Below are 16,648 nucleotides of genomic sequence, written 5' to 3' on the forward strand. Positions count from 1 at the left end.
CTCCTAATTAATACTAGGGTTTTGCTAACCAGTGCCCTAAGGGCAATGATTAAGGAATCCATTAGTAGAAATTATGTCTTGGAAATGCAAGTTTTTACTTTTGTCTTAGCAATAATTACACAATTTTTTGTTGCAAAGTTACTAATTTTAGTACTTTAACCAATGCCCCAAGGGCACTAGTTAACATTCTCCTTAAGAGTTTTGCTAACCAGTGCCCTAAAGGTAACGGTTAAGGAATCCATTAGTAAAAATCTCCCTTAATATAAGAAAAGACTATGCTGTGGAAAACCAAGTTTTACCCTTGCTTACAAATCAGCCACGTCTCCTAGTTAAGGGTAAAAGGAGTCTAAATAATGTTTTTTGTAACTAAATTACATCATCTAACAATAATGATGTCATGTAAGTACTGGTTTCCAATTAGTTTCTTTGTTTTCTCTTACCCAATTTCATTGTCATCCCAATCTAACTACACTACTACACTGTTCGGTTGACAAAAAAGTGAAAAGTACCCTTTTGTAAAAAAAATCTAATGTCAGAAGACCTTTCCAATCTATACTTCACACTTCTCAATACTCTTACTATAACACATCTCTACTATCTCTCTTGATACATTAGGTTATTTCAAACTTGAACTTCTCTCTAACTCATCTCAAGAACATAGCAAAAACTGCATTTATGTGGTAAGATTCGTCCTTCTCCTTTATTCTTTTAAATGTATGTTTCCGTTTTCATATTTGTGTTTTATATCAAACACATCTTTTTGACCTAAAGTTCTATGCTAAATGTGAAAAGGTCAAATCTTTCTAAAAGATCATATTTTTTTATGGTTAACTCTTGCAAAAACATGAATTTGTGAACCAAAATCATGATTTACATTAGGATTTTCTTTGAAATGGGTTTCCCTTCTTGTGTGTTACGAACTTATGATAAAAATGTCTTTTATCTTACACAATCTTTAGGTGTGTTACAAATTTATGATAAAAATGTCTTTTTTTTTTCTTCTTTCAAGTTTATACTTTTATCAGGACAGGTCCTTACTTTGTTTATGGTTCTTTATGTTTGTGTTTGTAAATCTCTATTAACAGACATTAAAGTTATATTTTGTGTTATCCATGTCTTTAGAAGTAAACAATACTTACACTCTTGAGTAACTTTCAAGTCTTGAACAATGATCTGATGTTCAAGGCATCTGATCATAAGTTTAAGTTTCAAGGCATCTGATGTTCAACACTCATTATTTTAACCTTTGTTTGTTATCAACATGTTCCTATAATGAACCTTATGTTGTTGTTCAGATGGATTTGATTAAGGAAAGACCACTGGAATTCATTGGTGATATCACAGACAAAAAGGATTTCTGGAAGTTAGCAGTTCGAGTCCAAGACAAATGGACAGTGGTTAAGAATGGAAAGGAACACTTGGAACTGGTTATTGTTGATTCTAAGGTGATGTATTTTCGAACAACTATTTACAATGGTTGAAAACGTACATCTGTTTGAGTTCGAACTGCATACAAAGTTTATTATGTTTTTAATACTTATGTTTTTACATGTTAGGGTCATGATGTTCAAGTGGTTGTTCCAACTGATTACAAAGCGAATTCTGACAAAATTCTAGAGCCAAATACTACCTACGTATTAAGTAACTTTCAAGTAATGATTAATAACTTAACTTTCAAAGCCTCTGACCATAAGTTTCACTTGAAGTGGACTGGTGGAACTACTGCTGTTGATGTAAATGTGCATAACATTCCTGCTCCTGCCATCAAATTCAAGTCCTTTGCTGAAATCATAGCTGGAAAATGGAAACCTGATTTATTAGTTAGTGAGTACAAGTTTATACAAAAAATAAAATAGTTGATATAATTATTTTCTTATATTAATCTAATGCACATTATTATTGTTTTCAAGATGTTATTGGAGTTGTTCAGGACATGGGTTGCTGTCAACTTAATGAAGGAAGTGGCAAAAAACTGCAAGTCAATTTCACTATGAGAGATCTTAGGTATATCATTACCAATATGTTAATCAACTATGTATTTAGAACTTGGATACCTTATTAACTTATGTGCTTATATTGGAAAATTGTAGTGACATGACTCTCAACTGCACTTTATGGGAGGATTATGCTGCGAAGTTCATTAAATACATGGGTGACAAGAAGCAGGGTGGACCAGTTGTTGTAATGCTTAAGTATGCCAAGATCAAAGAAGAAGGTAACTCATTCTTTAAACCGCATATGGCATACATTTTACAGAACTACTATTTTAGTACTTAGACTAAACTTTTCAAATACTCAGGACGTTACCCCTTAACTGTTTCAAACACTTACGGCTACACCAGGTTATTTATCAATGACAACCTCCCTGAGATTAACAACTTCAAGGGCAGGTTTGTTATTTTCAGTACTATCAGTCTTTTTCAAATGCACTTTAGTTACTATTATGTTAGATGTAACTTATTGCTTCTGCCACAGCTTGCCTAAAGATGATGTGAGTCAGTCCCAAAGCCAACTTATGTGTACCCAATCTTACTCAAGTTCACAGCTAACTTCTGAAGAAGATTTCCTTTCTAATAATATGATTCTGCCAATAGCTAACATTATCCAGCTGGACCAGGTATCCGCTCTAAACTATTTTAACTTATATCACTTAACTTCTTAATCTTTGCAATTATATAATATTGCTTATATTCATCTTGGTTGTACACATTATGTCCAGATTACTTATTGTGTTACTGCTGCTACCATTGAGAAAGTCAAATCCACTAGACATGGTTGGTACTACTTTGCTTGTCACAAGTGCCCCAAAATTGCTAAGGGTGACAATGCTCCTTATACATGTGAAGATGGCCACAACACTGAGACTGAAATAGTCAAGTAAATAACTTATACTTTAATTTCAATATATTTCTTTAGGTACATTTTTTATTGCCTAATCATAATTAACCCCATCTAATCTGAGAATGATCACAGATACAAGCTAGAGATGGAAATTTCCTATGAAGGAGAAGTGGCCACTTTTGTGTTCTGGGATCGTGAAGTCACTCAATTGTTGGGAGTTTCTGCTTCTCATCTTCGCTCAAACATGATTCAGGTACATTCATAATATTGTATGTAAATTAGATGTGTCTTCATTACAATTTTCATTTATATCTATCTATTTGATCATTACAGGCTGGTATAACTAATCGTTTAGAGTATCCTCTGATGATAGATGGCCTTGCTGGAAAAAACTTTGTTGCTAAAGTCAAGTGGCAACCTAGGTGGAAAACATTTTCAGTTGTTTGTTTGGAAGTAGAGCCTGAGTTATTTGCTAAGGTCATAACTAAGTTTCCCAATTATCAGGTAAACTAACTATTTGTCTGAAACTAATAAATAATATCCACCTTTAATTTTATGTCATTATGTATAAACCATGTTGTATACAATATGCAGCCTGCATCAGTACATGTTCAGGATGATCCAACTGATGACACAATTGGTGATATACAAGTTCAAGATAATGATCACATAGTTTCAACTGTAAGTTATTTCGTTTAAGTGCATCAATGAACATTATCAGATGTTATGTTATTAAAAGAATTAAGAATACCATCTAACCTGTTGATTTAAATTTAATTCAGCATGATATGTCTGCATCATCTGAGTATGATCCTGATTCACTAAACCAGATCACACCTCTAAGCAAAATGAAGACAGTTGATGCTAGCCAGAATTATGAATCACTCAGCCAACTCACTCCTAATTACCTCAAGTCTGTTGCTGAAGCTACCCCTGCACAACTTGCACCACCTAATAACAGTGCCCAACCAGACACCACTGATGAGATCACTCCTGCAAAGCAATCATCATCAAAAAGAGTCAGGCTCATTAAACAAGAGAAAAAATAAGTCTACCTGTTGTGTGGTGTCTTACATCCACTATTCCTATATAATTAATTTCCTTGCTTTCTACCTATGTTATGTAATCTAAATTTTAATCAACTTGGATAGACTATGAATTCCAAGTTCTTCCAGACATATTTATCACTATTATGCTATCAGACACCCTTATGTCTTTATTTATAATGTTTCTAATTCAGATTGTCTGGGATCCACTATTCCTAACTTGAATGCTATGTTGTGTAATCTAAATATGAATCAATTTGGATAGACTATATATTCCAAGTTATTCCAGACATATTTATCACTAATATGCTATCTGAAACCCTTGTGTATTTATTTATAATGTGCATGATTCGGATTGTCTTACATCCACTATTCCTATCCGATTATCCAAGTTGATTTCTACCTATGTTATGTAACCTAAATGTCAATCAACTTGGATAGACTATGAATTCCAAGTAAACTCATACATATGTATTATGTATTATGCTATCAGAAACCGTTATATGTTTAGTGATAAAGGGTTCATATTATATCTAGGGACTGTTCTATGTCAAAACTACTCTATCCAGCACATTAATATCTCAGATTATTAATGTACAACTCATATAACTTAGCATAACTCATATAACTACTATGTCTTGCTAAATCTTAAAGGCACATAAATAACAAAATATTGGTTAAGTAGATCATCCATAAAACCACTTTACATTATTAATCATGTTTATTTCCAATGAATCAGTAGTAATCTTCATTTTCAGTAAAATCCATAATACAATATGTCCTATGGTTACTCAAATCACTTTATTACATCAAGATATCTATATACTCATGCATATTATTAATGTTAACTATAAACATCAACCATATCAACATTGATCATGCTTTATTGTTTTAAAAAATAGGCTCAAGGATATATGATATTTTATCTTACCTTTAGGAAGCAAATTTACTAATAAGGTTGTTTTATGATACTCAATATTTAGAAAGTACTTTAGCACACAAGTTATATAATACCATCTTCCAGCCTACCTAACATGAATTGCAGCACAATTTATAGCCTGCTTTATTGTAAAGCAGCCTGTTTTTAACAAGACATCTCATACAAACCAATGTTTCTATGCTAACCTTTGCATTTAATGCGTAGCCAGTAATGGTACTACAAGTTATAATGTGAGAGACCTACATGCCCTGCCATTCTATACAATTGTGTTGTTCAAGGGCTACAAAACTTATTACTTTATTATTATGTTTATTGCACTGTTTGTGTAACAATTAGTTTGCAAAAACTTTGAATTCAATTATATTAGAAGTCACACTTATGTTGACAGATCTCAACAGTTGCAATTATCCAGCTATTTGAAAAGTTACATTGCTACTTCCTTCCCCAACTTCTGAAATACCTCATATAAACTTAATACATTACCATGTTTTTTTTTAATATCCATTTATAATTCCTTCCACACTTCATTTATCATCAACATTCACTGTCAGGTTTGATTCATTTTCTTTTATCTACATATTTCTTCATATTTATTGTAAACTGAAAACATGATTCCCCTAACATTGCTATCCTTAACTATATACCTCTACAACCGGCAGTCATGTTCAACATTAAATATGAACTGCAATCTTCTGTTTACTCTTATTACCTCATTCTATAATGTTGGTTCATCTATACCCAATCATAATTTTTAACTTAGTACATCATTTTTTATGAACCTGCTAAAATAAGTTAAGTGATTAACTTCTATATAATCTGACATAAACATAAGAAAGATCAGTGACAATTAAAGTTAATTACTCTTATCATTGGTTATATACTATTCTGTAGCCAGCTATCAGTGCCAACACCATTATGTTCTCAGTCTGTATTTTACTTGACCATGTATGTTACTCTATCAGGTTATGGATCACAATAACCACAATGTTGATGCTAAAACATCTCAGGCTAGACAGAAAAGGAGGTTGTGTGTGAAGAAAAATAAGAAATCTGTATCATTAAAGGATTCAACTAATACCCCTCTTTCTGATATTACTTACTCCTCCCTTAATAGGAATATCACTTCCCATACTAATGTGCCTAACCTTCCTATTAAACAAAATGTTTCAACCAGTACTTCTCATTCAGGGTTTGAGAGCAGAAACTTATGTGAGAACATTCAACCTACAACATCTAAAACCACTCAGAAACTAAACACAAAGCGCAATGCTGACCACCTGCTCAGTGTTACCAACATTAGCAATAACAAGAAAATTGCCACACAGAACCATGTTCAGACTACATCAACACGTTTCTTACATGACCACTCAAACACAGTCAAAAGTCAATCTACAATCAGAGCAATCTTAGAATCAAGTTCTAAATCAAAAGAAACCAATCAAACCCATTCTTCAAATATCCCTTATAATAAGTTTAATACTGCTTGCAGGAGTAAGAGAAACATACCTGGTATAAATTTGCTAAATAAGTTTTCTGAAACAGACCATATTGATTCCAATTACGCTCCTACCACATCCAAGCTCAATGCCAAAGATATTGATTATGCAACCAAGGAGAAGGTCAACAATGTCAAAGTCCATAAGAAAACCAAAACACCCTCAGAATCTATTCATGCACCTGAAGCATGTACCAAGCGGAATGCGACATTTCTTGATAATTCAACCACTGTCAGAGTCAATAACAAAACCAAAACACCCTCAGCTGCCAAAGTTATTGATGCTGGAACCAAGGTCAACAATGTCACAGTCAATAATAAAACCAAAACACCTTCAGAGTCTGTTCATGCTCCTATAATAATAACAAAGCGAAATGCGACATATGTTGATGATGCAACCAATGTCAGAGTCAATAAGAAAACCAAAACAGCCTCAGAGTTTGCTACATCATCAAAACCAGTTCAAAGTAAACATAATGCTACAGCATCAACTGACAATATTCCTCTTCAGCCTACCAATAGAAATAAACATACATCACCAACCATAATTTCTGATGACCAAACATCTGCCCTTCCTGAAACAATTGAAAATCCAACATGTGAACGAACAAACAAACCTACCAATATATCAACTGATGTTGATTATTTCAATAAAATGTTCACAAATCAGTCAAACACCAATCAACAAAATGAAAACAGAAATGATGATGCATCTTCAGATTCTGATGACAGTGACGATACTCAGTCATCTAATTCTACTGATGAAGAGATTGAAGACATCGATGGAAATATCTTGGGAGGTAACTTTTAGTCTTAGGTTACAGACATTTTTTTATTATTTCATTTTTCATTTCAACAATTCTAATATTAATCTTCAGGTATTTCTTTTTTTGCCATAGTATATGGTGACATAGGAGATCCTGTATGGGAGTGTCAGCAATGTGGAGCTTTAATGTGGTATCAAGAAAGGAAACAGAAATCTAAGAACACTTCTAATCCAAAATTTCAATTATGTTGTGCTGCTGGCAAAGTACAACTACCTCAATTAGAACAACCTCCACAACTACTTCAAAACTTACTATCTCAGAACCAAGGCACACAGAGCAAGAATTATCAAGCTAATGCAAGAACTTACAATGCCATGTTCTCATTTACTTCACCAGGTATGAATATGGATGACCAAACAATGAAAGGGAGAGGTCCACCTATTTTAAGAATGCAAGGCCAGACATGTCATAGGATTGGCAGCATGCTACCCTTAAAAGGACAACGTCCAAAATTTGCTCAGTTGTATATCTATGACACTGATAATGAAATCAAAAATAGAATTGGTACTTTCAGGTTATGTCAACTACAACACTATTCTTTATTACATCCAGTTCACAATAGTAATAATTATCTTTTACTTATATATCTATCACCTAACCTGAAATCTAATAATATTCTGTTTTCCTGATCAGCAACAATAAAGAAATTGATGTCAACATTGTGAAAGATTTAAAATCAATGTTGGATAAAAACAATGTTCATGCTAAAGCTTTCAGAATGGCAAGAGATACCTTGAAGCAAGGACCTGTTCAAGATGTCAAGTTGAAGCTCATTGCTGATCGGAAAACTGATGGACGGATATACAACAAACCAACCGTTTCTGAGGTAGCCGCACTTATAGTTGGAGATATTGACTCAGCTTCTCATAGAGACATCATATTGCAAGGACAAACTGGTAGTTTGCAGCGAATTGATGAATTCCATGCAAGTTACCTTGGTTTTCAATATCCACTCCTGTTTCCTTATGGAGAAGATGGATATCGTCTAGGCATAATGCTAAAATACAAGGATGATATTGTGGTTACAGGAAGAAACAGGCTGACAATCAAAAATTGGTTCTCCTTTAGAATTCAATCAAGAAAGTACGAGGCAATGACATTGCTATTGTCCAGAAGACTACTCCAACAGTTTGTGGTTGATGGATATGCAATGATGGAGTCTGAACGGCTGAACTGGCTAAGAAGAAATCAGTCGAAGTTACGAGTTGGAAAATATAGACAACTAAGTGAATCAGGAGCTGCAAATAACCAAGGTCAACCTAGAATGCAAGGAAAAAGAGTTGTGTTGCCATCAACCTTTGTAGGAAGTAAAAGATATATGGACCAACTTTACTTTGATGGTATGGCAATATCCAGTGTTCTTGGTTTTCCAGACATTTTCATTACATTCACATGTAATCCAAACTGGCCTGAAATCACTAGAGAACTTGGAAAATACAACTTGAAGCCACAAGACCGTCCCGATATTGTTTCAAGGGTTTTCAAAATAAAGTTTGATGAGTTGATCAAAGATCTCACCAAAAGACACGTACTAGGACAGGTGTTGGCATGTAAGCAACATATTTATCTCAATTCATTAATATAATAGCTACTGTTAAGATTTTGGCATTATCAATTTTTAATAAAACTGTTCTTTTTTAAACACAGATATGTACACCATTGAATTTCAGAAAAGAGGCTTACCACATGCACACATTCTCATCTTCTTACATCCATCAAGTAAATATCCTAAACCTGAAGATATTGATAAGATCATTTCGGCTGAAATCCCTGATCCAAAGAAACATATTGAGCTATACAACTTGGTCAAAAGTCACATGATACATGGTCCTTGTGGTTTAGCTAGATTGGGATCACCATGCATGAAAAACAACAAATGTTCCAAGTACTTTCCCAAAAAGTTCATTGAACAAACCATTGTTGATCAAGATGGCTACCCTGTTTACAAAAGAAGTTCCAACACTCATACCATAGTGAAAAATGGTATTGTTTTAGACAATAGACATGTTGTTCCATACAACACAACTTTGTTGTTGAAATACCAAGGTCACATAAACATGGAGTGGTGTAATCAAAGTTCATCAATTAAATACCTTTTCAAGTACATCCACAAAGGATATGATCGTATTGCAGCTAGAATTGTACCTTCTCAACAACAAAACACATTACCTCAACAACCTGTTGATGAAATCAAGCAATATCTTGATTGTAGATATATTTCTCCATGTGAAGCATGTTGGAGAATATTTTCTTTTTCAATACATGGTAGGAAACCAGCAGTTGAGCGGATGTTTTTTCATTGTGTTGGCGAGAAAGCAATTTACTTTACTGATCATTCTTCAATGGAGAATGTTCTTGAAAAAGCAAGTGTAACTGAATCAATGTTCACTGCTTGGTTACAAGCAAATCAAGATTATCAGGCAGCAAGAGAACTTACATATGCTCAATTTGTCACCAAGTTTGTTTATAACAAAAAGAACAGAATTTGGACGCCAAGGAAGAGGGGTTTTACTATTGGTAGACTGATTTGGGTCCCACCAACAACTGGAGAACTATTCCATTTGAGGTTGATGTTGACAGTTGTTAAAGGGCCTAGAACATATGAAGAAATACGGAAAGTTGGTGATGTACAGTATCTAACTTTTAGGGAGGCCTGTTTTGCAATGGGATTCCTAAATGATGATAAGGAATTCATTGGTGCCGTTAGAGAAGCATATCAATGGGGCTCAGGTTATTTCTTAAGAAGATTATTTGTTGTTATGCTATTAGCAGGAACAATGAATCGGCCACAACATGTATGGCAGAAAACTATACAATGGTTGTCTGATGGAATCTTAAGGGAACAACGTATACTGGCTAACAACCAAGGTTTACATTATTTATATTTTTTTGTGCCTAAAATTCTTACAAATTTATCATCACTACCATTATCTTTATATTGTATAAACTGTTTGCAGAACTACTTCTCAGTGATGAACAAATTCAAAACTTAACATTGATAGAGATTGAGAAGTTGTTGCAATCAAGTAGACGAACTTTGAAAGACTTTCCATCCTTACCTTATCCAAATGGATATGTTCTCGAGCAATTGGGGAATAGACTCATTTATGATGAGCGTAACTACAATATTGATGCCCTCAAAGCTGAGTTCCAAGAACTATTTACATCCCTTACAGGTATGCAATTTAGTATGTATGCATAATATTGCCAACCTTTTACACCTCATATTGAAACAGGTTATTGTCCTGTCAAATACTTAATTTTTTTTATTTTTATAATTACATGAAACAGATGAACAGAGGGAAATTTATGAAAAAATCATGCTTGCAGTTACAAATCAGAAAGGTGGAGTTTTCTTTTTGCATGGGTATGGTGGAACAGGAAAAACATATATGTGGCGTACTTTGGCAAGTGCATTAAGGTCAAAGCATGAAATTGTATTGACTGTGGCTACAAGTGGAATTGCATCTCTACTCTTACCTGGCGGCCGAACTGCACATTCAAAGTTCAAAATGCCTGTCCCAACTTTAGACAATTCCACTTGCAAAATTGATCATGACAGTGATATGGCACAACTATTAAGGGAAACTAAGTTAATCATATAGGATGAAGCACCAATGGCACATAGATACACATTTGAGTGTCTGGACAGGACACTCAAAGATATTATGAGTACTCCAACAAAAAGGTGTGAGACCATTTTTGGAGGAAAGGTAATAGTTTTTGGGGGTGATTTTAGACAAATCCTACCTGTGATACCAAGAGGTAATCGCTCAGATATTGTACATGCGTCAATCAATGCATCATATATTTGGGATCATTGTCAAGTTCTAACCTTAACCAAAAATATGAGATTGAAGCATGGTACTAATTCTATAGAAAATGAAGAAATTGCTCAGTTTTCAAATTGGCTTTTAAATGTTGGGGAGGGGAAAATTAGTGAGCCAAATGATGGGTATGCTGAAATACAAATACCAACGGAGATGCTAATCACTGATTTTGATGATCCCATTCTTGCCATAATACAAAGCACTTATCCTAATTTTTTGGATAATTACAAGTCTTATGAATACCTGAAGTCCAGAGCAATTTTAGCATCCACCATTGAGGTTGTTGATCAAATAAATGACTATGTACTTGATCTCATGCCAGGTTGTATGTTTTATCCCTGCAAATTAACACTGATTTATCACTTTATATATGTGTTATATTCTAATAAGTTCTATTTCAATAATGTAGGAGATGAAAGGATCTACAATAGTGCTAACTCAATAGATAGATCAGAAATACATGATAACAACATAACTGATGTCTTGACACCAGAATTCCTTAGTACCTTACGTACTTCAGGGCTTCCAAATCATCAAATCAAATTGAAAGTTGGATGTCCAATTATGCTCTTAAGGAATATTGACCAATCTGAAGGCCTGTGTAATGGAACAAGGTTAATTGTCACAAAAATGGCTAATCATGTTTTGGAAGCTAAGATTATGGGTGGAAAACATCATGGAAATATCATATACATACCACGTATGGATATGTCACCTTCTCAATCTCCATGGCCATTCAAACTATGTAGGAGACAATTTCCAATCGTTGTTTCCTATTCAATGACCATTAATAAATCACAAGGTCAGTCCCTTGATTGGGTTGGACTATATTTACCAAAAGACGTTTTCAGTCATGGACAAATATATGTCGCGATCTCAAGAGTGACCAGCAAAAAGGGAATTAAGATACTGATTCATGATGAGAAAAAACAAGCCAAAGACAGCACTACAAATGTTGTCTACAAAGAAGTTTTCCAAAATGTTTATTAATGGTTAGTATAGTATATTATTCCTCATATTTCCATGCAAAGTATAATAATAACTTACAGTTCATACTACTCTTTATGTACATCTCATATTGTTTATTAATAATTTTTATGCAGTAATCCAACTGGTATCAACTGCTATGCCTTGAAATGTTCATCACTAATGTATCAGATGTTAGTATTATATATTATTCTTCATATTTTCCTGCAAAGTATTGGAGTTACTTACATATCATGCTACTATTTCTGTAGGAATCAACATAATGTACCCTTTTTGAAGTAGCTGTGGAGCTGGTATCAACAGCAACGCCTGCAAATCATGAACATCATCAGAGCTTTTTTTTACTTATTCCGTCTTAATATTTGTTCACTCAACTTTTCAAATGCATCAACTCTTTGCACTAGATTGACTGATAATATATGTCAAATTTATATTCCTGTTTTGCACCTGTTTTCCTTCTGCCTGTTCAACAGTTGTATTGTTGAACCATATCTCCAATGTTCCAGATCTGTAGACTAACAAATGCATCAAATGCATCGACAATAGTATATGAATAACACTGCACATTTCACATCGAATTTTAACAAGTTTTCCTGACCAGATTATTATAATAACAGAGTTTTATAATTACCTCATAATGACGAATTTGAGCTTTATAGTTGGAAGATTGTTTTTCAGACAAAATGAAAGCTGAGTGGAGTAATGTTATAAATTATACAACTTACCTTCCATATCCTTTTCACACTGCTATAATTTCCAGCAACTCTAATAAATAGACTAACAAAATACCAGTGAACAATTAAAGGAGCACATTATAGTCAATATCTGTTCACTGTCATACATTAAAGTCACACACCTACTAAATGTATACATTCAAAAATCTTAAAGGCACATAAAAAACATTATATTATTCAAAGTTAAACATGAAACTATGAATAGATAGCCTACCTACAAACATTCAAATTGACAAAAAACAACATCCAAGAAACTTTGTCAACCAAAATATATTTTACATTATACATATTATACAACAAACCTACATTACACATAATATTAAACCATTAATCGAGAGGACAATACATAATACATTATACATATACATTAACTTTCACAATGATCACATCATAATTTAACCTCTTAACATTATTCATCATCCATTCACTACGATACATCACCATTATTTCTTACACAACAAACTATGATCACTTGACACACTTCTCATCTAATACAGACATCATTTGATAAACAAACATTGCTTCTGCTTAAATTACCTTTTTCACAATTATTATATTTGCATCTTTATCATATATAAAATCCAATTGCTCTCCAACCTTTAACTTTTTTGCTTGGACATACTCATACCAGCCTGGCCCTAAGAACTTTTCAGTCATGTTACCAGCAGCATTCAGGATCTTACAATTATATGCCCAATCAATTTCTTCATCGATTAACATCACAAGTTTCTGAGTCGGATACATGAAATTTTTTGAAATCTCCCTAGCCAATTTCTACAATAATCATTTCATATTGTTGTCAACTTTACATGCAATTTATTTAAAAAATTCCACTAATTACAAAAATTTATTACCTTTTGTACTTACCAAAATACTTTTTGAAAGCATTGTTGCTTCTACAACCTTTAACTGCCAATTATATTTAGAACTATGCTCAATCAAACTCTCCCTTGATGTTGTGCGATCAGAATTCATAACACCAAAATGTTCTTCAAATCCAACTGGATCAATGCTTGCAAGATAATTGGCATAATCCGGATCTAGCGTGTCACTACACAGTATCAAACTCTATCACATGCTGGAATTGATCTCAAATTAAGTACTCAAAGTCACAACTTTTTTTTTATTAGTAAAGCACATTGACCATACTTTCAGACAATACAGATGCATGCACTACAATAATTAAATTAACATTAACTTACTACGTACCTGCACGAAGAAGACATAATTGAGGATAATATATGTTTTGATTCAATTCTTCAAGTTTAGCAGGATAAACAAATACCACAACTTCAATTTTACACCAAACTTATTAACTATATAGTTATATATACATGCAAAACCAATAATACACTTAATAACTATGGCATAAAAAGTTGATTCAAAAAAAAAAAAAAAATATGGCATAAAAAGAATACATACATTTGCAGGTTAGTGGAAAAAAGACACACAACAAGACAAAGCTATGCATGTGGGATGTAAAGTCATGTTCTCTCATTGAAAAAACCAACATAATACAAACAATGAATAGTGGAGATTCGTTGGGTCCTGTAGAAGTCAGTGGAATGTAAAAAGTGATTCTTTTGTACACATGATAGTAAGATTCCTGATGTACTATTATGCACACTTTATTAAGTTTACATACATTATAATATAGTGCATTTGACATAAACAGTTAACATAATAATTATATTGTTGTTAAGTGTATTACTAAGAACCAAATCATGAACCTACAACAATGTCCAAGTACAACATACATATATTTTTTTACGTGTTTTTTTTAAGTATACATATAAATGTTATCTATAACTGATTATAAGTATAATTATGTTTTTTATGAAGATATTACTAATAAAAATTTGTTACTCTTCCTTCAAATTTTTTTTTTGTTACTCTTAACTATACTGACAACTTATTTTTTGACTATTTTTTTCGGCCAAAAGCACACATATAATTTTAAATTATGTTTATTTTTTTATATCTGACCAATATTGTTAAACAACTCCAGTTTGTTTTTTCAATACAAAGTTGCATTTAAATTGTATTAAAATTATATCTATTTTTAACAATATTGACGGAAATTTATTACTAATTAAGTTTACCATATAATTTTGATTTTTTATTAGATTAATATCTTATAGCTTATAAAACAGCTATAATATTAGCGTATATAATTTTGGATTTATGTAAGTTATATTAAAAACATAGCAATGTTTGGGGTATACTAACAAATAATTTGACATGCCTATGCAAGAGGCCCATTTACATCAGCCTGCGAACTCAAATCGGGTCATACATCCCAACTTACCTGATCCAATTCAATATTTCTACGTCCAAAAACAAAATGAATTATACACAAAATGAATATTGAAGGAAAGAATTACCTAATTGGTGGTCGCAGCCACGATAGCGACTGGAAGCACACCGAATCTCGCCAGCGCTGCCACTTTGCTAACAACTGCCTTTCCCTTCATGAACGCCATAGCTGAAGCTTCTCACACTCAGATCGATCGCGTTTTTGCGTTTTGATTTTTGAATCACGAATTATGAAGAAGATGAATCAGAATTGTATTTTGTTATTTTTTTTGTGTAATGAGGAGTGTGATTTTTTTATTGAAATTATTAAGGTTCTGAACAGTCAAATAATTGTTACTCCGATTCAACCTGTTTGAGAGATCGAGCAATCTAATAATCGAAGATTAGAATTGCAGCAAGGATTAAGGCGGTTGACGCAAGAGGATGAAGTGAGCTTCAACATTGGATTTGACATTTGGGAAAGGATGGAATTGAAATCACTTAAACGGAGGGGTAATAACAGCCACAAGAGGAGCTTAATACATGAAGGAATAAGGATTAAATGGCTATAGAACAAAATCAATTGACTGGATTTAGGAACCCTGGAAAATTTAATTGACCAGCCGCATGCAAGAAGAAAGAAAGACTGGGTTTAATTACCTGTGTTTGAGGTTGATATTAAAAAAATTAAAGAAACTAAATCTGAACCGTTGAGGAAGAAAGAGAAGATATTTTATTTATCTTTTATGGACTTTATTTTATCTGCCTATATTACTACCTAAATTTCTGTACTATACCACATCAAAGTTGTGCATGATACTTAACTACGAAGGAAGTCCTTTTTTTATCTACCTGTATTAATACCTATATTACTCTTAACTATACTTAACTACAGTTATACAACCATTACATTTTAACACTTGGAATTCTTCCATTAATTCAATAATTTAAATGTTTCATATTTTTTAAGTTATAATTGCCAAAACAATAACTGTACCCGTGCGCTAGCACGGGTTTTTTTACTAGTTATGTCTTGGAAATGCAATACATATGCAAACAAAATACAATTTGGTAACATTAACAAGTAAAATAGATACATTAATTGGAATAACAACTTTTCTTAAGAAATGTGAAAAAGTCAGAAGAGGCTTTTATATATACAGATACAGGGACACATTTAGTAGAAATTATGAATAATGAAAGAATCGAAGAATGTGAATTATCTACATCTATACTATATATAAAGAAAACTACCCTTCTCAGCACTTTTGGGTTAGATTTTTCATTCCAAAAATACCCTCATTTTTTAATACAAATAACACATGTAACAAATAGATAATAATAAATTTAAATATTAAAACAAATGTAACAAACACAATATTAATATATATGTCTGTTTTTTTTCCTTTATCATTTTAAAAATGTAACAAACTAGATGAGTATATTTATACTTACTTTTTCACTATCCCAATTATACCCTTAAACAATTTTTTCTATAATAAACATTGTTGTTGGTTTCATTAAAAAAAAAGAATTTAGATTATATATTTTTTGTTATATTGTTGGTGTCATTGAAATAGATAATTATGGATAGTTTAGTTTGTTATAACTTGAAAGCAACAAACATTTATATTTTTAGTTTTAATCAAATTT

The 16,648-nt window shown here is 32.5% G+C and overlaps 4 protein-coding genes across 6 annotated transcripts; 3 read left to right on the plus strand and 1 right to left on the minus strand.

Moving 5' to 3' along the window:
- Window positions 1-543: 543 nt before the first annotated feature.
- On the plus strand, window positions 544-3,555 carry LOC146931062 (uncharacterized). 2 transcript variants are annotated; one of them, XM_085702551.1, is made up of 11 exons: window positions 544-680; window positions 1,296-1,445; window positions 1,557-1,824; window positions 1,911-2,004; window positions 2,091-2,215; window positions 2,300-2,390; window positions 2,476-2,617; window positions 2,720-2,877; window positions 2,974-3,094; window positions 3,175-3,345; window positions 3,436-3,555. In XM_085702551.1, the coding sequence occupies exons 2-11, from the start codon at window positions 1,296-1,298 to the stop codon at window positions 3,538-3,540; spliced, it is 1,425 nt and encodes a 474-aa protein (XP_085558677.1). In that variant the 5' UTR covers window positions 544-680; the 3' UTR covers window positions 3,541-3,555. The 2 variants fall into 2 exon arrangements, with proteins under 2 accessions (XP_085558677.1, XP_085558676.1); XM_085702550.1 differs by lacking the exon at window positions 544-680 and having other exon boundaries at window positions 1,221-1,445.
- LOC146931063 (uncharacterized) lies at window positions 914-14,053 on the minus strand. 2 transcript variants are annotated; one of them, XM_085702555.1, is made up of 10 exons: window positions 13,910-14,053; window positions 13,568-13,751; window positions 12,414-13,474; window positions 12,195-12,275; window positions 11,677-11,752; window positions 11,486-11,576; window positions 11,223-11,317; window positions 6,334-6,897; window positions 3,601-3,834; window positions 914-1,794 (listed from the first exon to the last, which is right to left on the minus strand). In XM_085702555.1, the coding sequence occupies exons 1-3, from the start codon at window positions 13,924-13,926 to the stop codon at window positions 13,229-13,231; spliced, it is 447 nt and encodes a 148-aa protein (XP_085558681.1). In that variant the 5' UTR covers window positions 13,927-14,053; the 3' UTR covers window positions 914-1,794; window positions 3,601-3,834; window positions 6,334-6,897; window positions 11,223-11,317; window positions 11,486-11,576; window positions 11,677-11,752; window positions 12,195-12,275; window positions 12,414-13,228. The 2 variants fall into 2 exon arrangements, with proteins under 2 accessions (XP_085558681.1, XP_085558680.1); XM_085702554.1 differs by having other exon boundaries at window positions 11,677-12,275.
- Window positions 7,464-8,734, plus strand: LOC146931064 (uncharacterized). Its single transcript, XM_085702553.1, has 2 exons — window positions 7,464-7,663; window positions 7,783-8,734. The coding sequence occupies exons 1-2, from the start codon at window positions 7,464-7,466 to the stop codon at window positions 8,732-8,734; spliced, it is 1,152 nt and encodes a 383-aa protein (XP_085558679.1).
- LOC146931065 (uncharacterized) lies at window positions 8,799-10,282 on the plus strand. Its single transcript, XM_085702552.1, has one exon. It carries the CDS (start codon window positions 8,799-8,801, stop codon window positions 10,140-10,142), a length of 1,344 nt encoding a protein of 447 aa, XP_085558678.1. The 3' UTR covers window positions 10,143-10,282.
- Window positions 14,054-16,648: the final 2,595 nt, after the last annotated feature.

Source organism: Medicago sativa, chromosome 4, assembly GCF_051527215.1.
Source record: "Medicago sativa cultivar Bolivia chromosome 4, Bolivia_mono, whole genome shotgun sequence".
In the NCBI taxonomy this organism is placed as follows: Eukaryota; Viridiplantae; Streptophyta; class Magnoliopsida; order Fabales; family Fabaceae; genus Medicago; species Medicago sativa.